Source organism: Rattus norvegicus, chromosome 9, assembly GCF_036323735.1.
Source record: "Rattus norvegicus strain BN/NHsdMcwi chromosome 9, GRCr8, whole genome shotgun sequence".
In the NCBI taxonomy this organism is placed as follows: domain Eukaryota; kingdom Metazoa; phylum Chordata; class Mammalia; order Rodentia; family Muridae; genus Rattus; species Rattus norvegicus.
Window position 1 is genome coordinate 987958 of NC_086027.1, and position 8683 is coordinate 996640.

The window sequence follows — 8683 nt, forward strand, 5'->3', positions numbered from 1 at the left end:
ACCTAGAGTTGGTTGGTTGACTTGTAGGACAGGATTTATTCTGCCAGCCTTTCAATAGCCATGGTGCTGTGGCTCTGATGAAACACTGGAGGCTGAGTTTAAATAGCCGGTTTATTTAGGGTGTATAACTTAGGAATTATAGCTCCATCCTGCTGGCCACCTCTATCCACACCTGTGAGACTCATGCCCGTACTATACACCTATTCTGCACAGAGGTGTCCATCCCACCTGTAATGCACTCCAAGATGGCACAAGGCTCCACATACCTCAGGCAAGTACAAGCCTTTCCCTTGCAGCCCACAGAGAACTCAGCTCCCGAGATGGGATCTTGTTCCAAACCCTACTACTAGTGCCTCTCCTATTGCTGGGGGCTCAAAGGGAAAGGAACGGGTTTGGGAACAGCATGAAACTGGAGCCACAATGGGCCAAGACTGCATTTATTCAGGAGAGTTGCTCAATGGCTGCAAGCAGCTCAGGCCTCAAGACAGATTTTGCTGGCTCAGCTCCTGCTGCCCTTATATCCTCCAACACTGAAGCATCCCAGGAGAAGGTCAGCAGGGCAGAGGGTACCTGCAAGGGAAGGCAGAATGTCACCTGGGATGTAATACTTCCTATGATGACCTGTCCCCATCCCACCTTCACCACCATACAAATCCCTTCAGTTAGCTCTTTAAAGGTATCCTCCCCATCTTACAGGATGAAAACCGAGGCACAGAAACCAAAGGTGACAGCACCTCCACAAATAACCCTGACAGCCGGAATTCAGTCCAAAATGCTGGACCCTGCCAGGGGCCTTTCTAAGGGAGTGATCCCATGAGCACAGCCCCAGCTCACCAGCCCGCATTCATTCAGGGCCAGGGCCTCGTTCTCCTCCAGCTTCTGCCCACCCGAGGCCCTCAGTTCAAAGGGCAGCCAGTCGTTCTGTAGCGCCTCTCGCACAAACTGGAAGAGCACAGATAGCTTCTCCCGGGCATAGAAGGTCCCTGCAGGGCACAGGGCATGAACTAGAGGTGGTATGGCCAGATCTCTACCCACCCTAGGCTAGGGTAGTCATGCACCTTGCAGTAGACAGCCATCCGGCAGGCGCACACGCAGAAGGGCATAGGTATACTTGCGCAGCTCCCGCTGCTCCTCCTTCTCTCGCATGGCTTTGGTCCTGAGTGAACTCAGCCGTTCTACCGCTTCTGTTCTGTGTGGGGAAGGGCATAGTCAGGCCGCCCAAGCTATCGTCCCACTAACTGCCCCCTCTTCATATGGGCCTACCTGAGCCTTTGCTCACGCTTCACCTCCTCAGCTGTGAGGCTAAAGAAATCTGAGGGGAGCTCAAAATGTGAGGCCAGGGCTGAGGGGCGGAAGACTCGGAGCTGCCGATCCAGAGTGGCCCGCACAGGCTCTGCGCCCAACAGTTGCTGCTTGTGCCGCTCCAAGTTCTGCGGCTGCGCCCGCGCATCCTCACCCAGGACGTAGAACTCCTGACCCTCTGAAAAGGCGTCACAGCTGTCTCCAGGTCCCGCGTGCCACCCTTGCCCCTTCCCTACCTGCCTGGCTGCCTTCTCACCTTGATCTGGCACAGGTAGGGTCACCTTCTTGAAGCCAATGGCTTCAAAGAACTCGTGGCTTCCCTCGAGGCAGTTGATTCGTTCCTGGGGATGAGGACACACAGGTCACAGGAACAGGGCCCACCACCACTGAGGTTGATGCCAAGCATCCCCCACTGGCACCCATTGGTCTTCAACAGGATGAAGGTGAATGGTTCTGGGAATGGTGTCCTCCCATAATGGTTTTGTGGTTGGGAGGCTGCACCCACAAGGCTCATGTCTGCATTTGTAGGATAAAGGTGGAGGGTGACTTCCCAAAAATATTCAAATTAAAGAGAGGCCACTCCAGGGAGCCAGGTCTCCAATTCCAGTGAGTTTCAATCATAGACACAACATGTGGTCTTGAAGGTCAAGATCCTTTACTCAAAAAATTTGAAGAACAGGGCTGGTAAAACGGTTAGGTAAGTAAAGGTGTGCCACCAAGTGTGATGCCTGTTCCAGGACCCACGTGATGGAAGGAGAGCCTACTCCCCAGGTTTCCTTTCCTCCACACAAGCCGTGGCTCACGCACCCACCTGTAAATTCAAGTAGGAAAAGAAAGATGGGTAATGAGTTCCGTGCCTGTGTCTTAGCACTTTGGAAGCTGGGTCACAACTCAGCTGACTCCCAGTACTGGGTCAGGTTGGACTACATAGTGAGACCTGGTCTCAACAACAACCAAAGTAAACCACAAAAATCCAAGCAACACTGCATTACACCCACCCCATGCCCAGTGACCCGAGGACAGCCATTGCAGCTACCTGGAACACCTTGTTCTGCAGTTTGATTTTCTGGTACTTTTCTTCCTCTGGATGCAAATGGATATTGTCCAGGTACCTGGGAGGGAGAAGGGAGAGAGTAACCCAGGGGACCTTACTTCACTGTTTTTACACTCAGATCCTCACATAGCCAGGCTGAGCCTGGTGCACAAAGCACACGGAGCCTACACCATAGCCGCCTCAGTGCTCAGATCTCTTGGGTAAACAGGCTCACTCACTTGGCGATGGTATCCACACCCAGCTTCACTCGATCCCGGTCTCTATTGAATGTATGTATCTTCATGATGGAGGCAGCCACAGGGTCTGTGGAAAAGTGCTGGGGGAGAAGAGGCATGCTGAGGACCCCATAAAACTGCTGAGGAATGGGAAGAGAGACAGCAACTGCAGCCATGTCAGAACCATAGCACCTGGCTGAGGTCCCCATGACTGCCAGTCGTTCAACTCCCAGGTGCTGGGTGAAGCTAAGGCCAAGGTAGCCACAACAGACTAACCCCCTGAAACTAAGCTAGCTCCAATTAAATACTTTCTTTTGTAAGAACTGCCTTGACCATGGTTTCTCTTCATTGTAATAGCAGAATAGTGAATAAGACACCAGGCTTGATGGAAATGCGTCCAGTAGCTAGGGCATAGGCCACTTACTGACAGGATGGCCTGCTTGATGTGGGCATCCCGCTGGTCCCTCCTCAGGGTGACACCTGTGAGCGGACAGATGAAGAACACACCAGGCACTGCCAAATGGGGAGAGATTTCATCTTTGGTCTCAGGTACCTGAAGATAGAAGACAAGAGGCTCTTATAGCTGGACATATAGGCCCATAGCTCTCATCCACACTACCACAGGTATGGCTCATATGTATAAAGCTCTCCCTTCCTAGGCTTCAGCTGCTTCCATACTGGCCCAGAACATTGGGCAGTCCCCAGCAGATCCTTACCGAGTTGGTCCCAGGAGCTCCTGGATTGTTGCTGGAGGTGGCTTCGGCCTGAAGTTCCTTTCTCACTGAGTGTAGGAAGGTGTAATATGAACAGAGTAAGGACTCCAGCCATAACCCAGAGGCTCAGCCATACCCATCATCCTCCAAGGAGTGGGGTGTGTGAGGTGTGTCCGAGAGCTAGCAACCCTCCCTGCCAATGCTCCAGGAAGTAAAGTCTAGTCTCTGTCTTCTCCAGGTCTCCAAGCAAGAACCAATGGTGTCTCCTTCCACATGGGACCCACAGCCACCCTCTGTGGACCCTTTTCAGCCTACCCCAGGTTCCACCTAGAGCAGAACTCACCCTGGTTCCGAATGGAGTCCTGAGATGTAGGGCCCCGGGCTCGGGGTTGCTTCTGTTCCAGCCGGGCCAGGGCAGCAGCGGCAGCCATCTGTGCCTCATCAGTGGGGCCCTGACGGGGCTGCCGGAGGGCCAGCTGTGGTGACTTTCCTTTGGAGGTCTTCTCCCTGGACAGACATGGAGACCCAAATATGCAAAAAGGTGTATAGAGGAATTTTAATCAAGAAACATGGTCACTCTGGCAAGGGATCACATCTGATGATATGTAGGAGGAATGCAGACATGCTACAAATCTTTGATCTCTGGCTAGAATACAGACAGGCCCTTAGTATGTATCTTTAATCCCTAACAGTGTAGGTAAGGTTAGTTTGTAGAAGGAAGAAGTCATGTTTGAAAGTAGAATCTAGGGGTTGGGGATTTAGCTCAGCGGTAGAGCGCTTGCCTAGCGAGCGCAAGGCCCTGGGTTCGGTCCCCAGCTCCGAAAAAAAAAAAGAAAAAAAAAGATTAAAGAAAATGCATTTAAAAAAAAAAGTAGAATCTACCTGAGGGGCAGACAAAATGACAAATCAAGAGAAAGATTTGACAGAATGAGTCAGTCTGAGGACAGGAAAGAGAGGACTTAAGAGGCAGCACAGAGAGTGAGTTGAAGCAGTTCAGTCAGTACAGTTTGGAGGTAGGTTGCTGCTAGAGAATGAGAAGGAACCAGAAGATTAGAAGAGATTGCCAGACTTAGTTTGAGCCCAAGCAGAGCAATTCAGTGAGAAGTTGAGAGAAGCCAGATTGAATTAGTCAGCTTGGTAAATTATACTGTGCTAGAAGCCTCCTGGGATAGTTGTTAGAACATGGGAGGAAATGCTCTGGGCTCAGCCCAAGCAGTGTAATCACACAACTCTCATCTCATCACTTCATCTGAGGAAATAAAAGTGAAATTTACTTTTACAGAGGTGCACAGATCATAGACATTGTACCTCCAGACATTATCCCTTCCAGTACCAGCTCCTGGCCTAAGGATCCTTTGAACCTCCATTTTCCTCATCATGGAAGTTGTCCCACTATTTGTAGCTGTACCCAGGACTAGGAGTCTTATGGCCTTAAACAACGCGGCTTGGACACCACCGCCCATCGGGTCCGCCTATCCGTAATGCCCCGCCCACCCGCTCTAGGCCACCCACTGCCCTCCCTTTCTGCCACGCCCACCGCAGCTACAACGCCCCGCCCTCCTCTTAGGCTCCGCCCTCCTGATTTACACTCTTCGGCCCCGCCCATCTCCACATCCCGCCCTCTCATCTGCTCCGGCTCTGTATAGCTTGGAGAGATCCCTGACACCCAGCGGAAGGCCCTGCCTGGCCCTCGCCCTTTTCCGTCGCCCAACCAGCGTCACACACCCTGCGGAGTCCGTAAGCTTCTGGCCGGGCCCCGCGCTTTTGAACTTGATGTCAGCCTTGATCTCCTGGAAGAACTTCTTCATGGCGGCGGCCCGGCGGCGTGGGCCGCGGGGCGGAGGGCGCAGGGCCCGGGTGGGTGAGGAGCAGGCGGCCAACCACCGGAAAGAAAATATCTCGGCGACGGAAGTCCCGCCCGGCACACGTGACAATCGCCTTGCGGCACCTCGCGGGCGGGGCGCCATCTTCCTGTCTGCGGACGCCGTTGCCAGGACGACAGGCTCTCCCTCAGGACCGCGGCAACCGCCGGGGGGGGGGGGGGGGCAAGAGAGCATCCAGACACCGAACAGCCCTGAAGTGTCTCCAGAGCTACTGGAACCTGGGTTGATGTCAGGCTTTCGAGGCTAGCCTGTACTACAGAGAAAATTAATATGGATATGCTGTGCAGGAGCCTGAAATCCGCTCTGGGAGGGACAAGCCAGAAAGGAGCCGACAGAGATTGGTGCAGGCATGGTCAAAGTTGGCCTGGACTACAATACAGTCCCACAGGACCACAGTTGGTACAGAGCTTTCTCAGCATGCACAAAGCTGAGTTTATTCTCCTGCAACACTTCCATCTCATGTGGTGTGTACACTCAACAAAAAGATGGATGCTTTGGACACGGGCATAGTAGAGCACTATTGTTCATGTGAAAAACAGCCATCATCTACATCAGGGCCACTGTGTCTGTGCAAGAGACGCCCCCAAATCATATACTTCACTATTGATGGTCATTCATTAGGAAGGGGCATCGGATGCTCACCTGAGATTCCAGGAGCTCTCTCCATCACCTCCTGCCTCTGTGCATGTAATTCTGCCCTAATTGCACATTGCATTTTGGTCTTGCTGGACTATGGACAAGTTTTCATCTGTGCTGGTGTGAAATTGTCAGGGATGCAGCAGCTTTGGGGGCTACCCAGGCTGTTAGTAATCTTACTATTTTTTCCAACCATTAGACCCAAGATGCACCAAGCTGAAGGACAGAAGCCCTGGTGACTTCCAAGCCCCATAGCTGAAGGGGAGCAGGGGAGGCATTTGATGAGAACTGTGGAAGACTGGTTTCCAAGAGCTACAGTGAGAGGAGTGGAGCACCATAAGGAAGGCAGTCAGGAAGTGCTCAGTAAATGTTTTGGGACATGATGTTTTAGTCCTTTGGGAAAAAAATTGAGCCAGGCATTGGTGGCACATTCCTTTAATCCCATCACTCAGGAGGTAGAGGCAGGCAGAACCTGGTCTATAGATTGAGTTCCAGGACAGCCAGGACTACAAAAAGAAACCTGCCTGGAAAAGGAAGGGAAAGAGAGATTGTAGATATATGGAGTCAGAGTTTGACTATGGAGACCAAGATGGCCTTGAACTCACAGAGATCTACCTATCTGTCTCTACCTCCTGAGTACCGAGATTAGGTGTGCACCACCAAGTTCCCCAATATATATGTCAATGGGGAGGCAGGCAGAGAACAAAGGAGGAGCTTTATTCCCACGAGGCAGAGTCTCTCCCTGAACCTAGAACTAGGCAGGTAACAAACCCCAGCTAGCCATCCTCCCATCTCCACCTCCCACAAGTCTGGGCAATTCTCCTGCTTCCCCTCCTGAATACAGGATGACAGGCTTGAGTGAGCCAGTTCTCTGTCAACTTTTTAGGTCCTAAGATGTCCCTACATCATAGCCAGCCTCTCCTTTATTAGTTTTCCTTTGAAATCATATATAGATTAAAAAAAGAAGGGGCTGGGGATTTAGCTCAGTGGTAGAGCACTTACCTAGGAAGCGCAAGGCCCTGGGTTCGGTCCCCAGCTCAAAAAAAAAAAAAAAACAAAAAAAAAACAAAAAAAAAAAAACAAAAACAAAAACAAAAAAAAAGAAAGAAAACCACAGGACTACAAACGGTTCTTTATGGTGTGAGTCAGGATTCTAGTGTGGAAGCTCCAGGAGTCCCAAGGACCAGACACAGGTCAAGATAGGGAAATCACTACCCCTCCCTAACCCCATTGGACATATTATATTGTAGACCCTGTTTTACAGCTAGAGAAACTGAGGCACTTGGTATCCAGTGTAATTTTTACTCAGCATGGAACAGTTTGTGACACTAAGTAGAGTAGGTGTTCAATCAACACTTTGTAAATAAGCATGGTGGGAATGGGATCAGAGGGTGAAGAGCTAACCTACTCTAATATGCAAAACACCCAGATTCCATACCCAGGACCCAATAAGCCCTTGGGAAATAGAGTCAGGAGATCAGAAGTTCAAAGTCAGCCTTGGGTACATAGCTATTCAGAAAGTAGCCTAGGCTAAGATCCAGTCATAAAAAAAACAATGATTAAAACTAAGATACAGTATAAAATTAAGTAAATAAAAATGGCTAGTCAAGGATGGCACATCGAATGAATTACTTTCCCCATAAGCCTCAGGTGAGGGAAGAGGACTGGCGAGCTCCACAAAGCTGTCCTCTGACTTCTATACGTACACGGTAGCATGAGCGTGCATGCCCACACATAGCACACAAAGATTTTAAGGCTGGGCCAGGTGGCATACATATTTCATCCAGGACTGGGGAGGCAGAGGCAAGAATACATCTGTTAGTTCGAGGACTGCCTGGTCTATATAGTGCACCCAGTGAGGAGAGGCAGTGGGATCCTGTCTCCAAATAATAAAGTAAGAATAATAAAAATACAAAATGTCGGGCTGGAGAGTTGGCTCAGCGGTTAAGAGCACTGTCTGGGGGTTGGGGATTTAGCTCAGTGGTAGAGCGCTTGCCTAGCAAGCGCAAGGTCCTGGGTTCGGTCCCCAGCTCCAAAAAAGAAAAGGAAAAAAAAAAAAAAAAAGAGCACTGTCTGCTCTTGCAGAGGTCCTGAGTTCAATTCCCAGCAACCACATGGTGGCTCATAACCATCTGAAATGGGATCCGATGCCCTCTTCTGTGTGTCTGAAGACAGCTACAGTGTAGTCATATAAATAAAATAAATCTTTAAAAAAATACAAAATGTCAAAGTATAAAGGTGCTGTGAGTATGAAATGAAAATATGTATTATAGACAGCAAAAAAGAAAAACAACATTTTTAAATAATGGACGTAAACAAGTGAGCTCTGCCCCACCCGTTTCTCAGCCCTGCCCTCTCTTGAGCCCTGCCCCTTCCTCCATCAGCTCCAGGCGGGAGTTTGCTGAATTCTGTTGAACTTGTCTTCATGTCAGCCATTGGTCGAGCTGTAGCCAATGGGCTCCAGTTTCTGTCGTTACTCCGTCTTCTACGCTGATTGGTTATATTTCGTCTGGATAACTCCAATGACCTGTTCTGTACTGTTATGTATCTCCCGCCCTCCGTAGGCCCAGCCCCATCGAGGCTTGGTATTGGTTTCAGTCTTCCTTTCACCCACAGGCTCGGCCTCAAACCGCTCTTAAGCCACACCCTCTTTCTATCTAAACTTTTTCCTGGTTTCTGCGCCTAATTCAGCTAATCCCCTTCACCCCGCCCCATATCCTGACTGCGAGCCACGCCCCCGAACGGTCCCCAACCTAAGCTCCTCCCCTCATTCCTCTCTAGGCTCCGCCCTGTAGCCGCTTAAACCTTTCGTCTTTTACATCCGACAGCCTCTGTCCACGGCCTTGGCTTCTGCTCCGTTATCCAATCCCGTTAACTAGC

General features: G+C 50.5%; 1 protein-coding gene across 4 annotated transcripts; it reads right to left on the reverse strand.

The window, feature by feature from the left end:
• Positions 1-93: 93 nt before the first annotated feature.
• On the reverse strand, positions 94-5264 carry Ubxn6 (UBX domain protein 6). 4 transcript variants are annotated; one of them, NM_001399141.1, is made up of 11 exons: positions 5010-5197; positions 3628-3791; positions 3288-3352; positions 2996-3124; positions 2575-2672; positions 2339-2414; positions 1559-1643; positions 1264-1480; positions 1059-1189; positions 835-983; positions 94-570 (listed from the first exon to the last, which is right to left on the reverse strand). In NM_001399141.1, the coding sequence occupies exons 1-11, from the start codon at positions 5090-5092 to the stop codon at positions 442-444; spliced, it is 1326 nt and encodes a 441-aa protein (NP_001386070.1). In that variant the 5' UTR covers positions 5093-5197; the 3' UTR covers positions 94-441. The 4 variants fall into 4 exon arrangements, with proteins under 4 accessions (NP_001386070.1, NP_001386069.1, XP_063123551.1 ...); NM_001399140.1 differs by having other exon boundaries at positions 2575-2711; XM_063267481.1 differs by lacking the exons at positions 94-570; positions 835-983; positions 1059-1189; positions 1264-1480; positions 1559-1643 and adding an exon at positions 1941-2113 and having other exon boundaries at positions 5010-5264.
• Between the last annotated feature and the right edge of the window lie 3419 nt (positions 5265-8683).

What these genes read in the sequence shown, in the direction of transcription:
- Ubxn6 (NM_001399140.1), bottom strand. Translation starts at nt 5,092, where the DNA reads ATGAAGAAGTTCTTCCAGGAGATCAAGGCTGACATCAAGTTCAAAAGC. An exon ending in TCAAGCAGGCCATCCTGTCA is followed by an intron (nt 2,712 to 2,995) that starts GTAAGTGGCCTA and finishes CCCATTCCTCAG; the next exon opens with CAGTTTTATGGGGTCCTCAG. An exon ending in GGTGTGGATACCATCGCCAA is followed by an intron (nt 2,415 to 2,574) that starts GTGAGTGAGCCT and finishes TCTCCCTCCCAG; the next exon opens with GTACCTGGACAATATCCATT.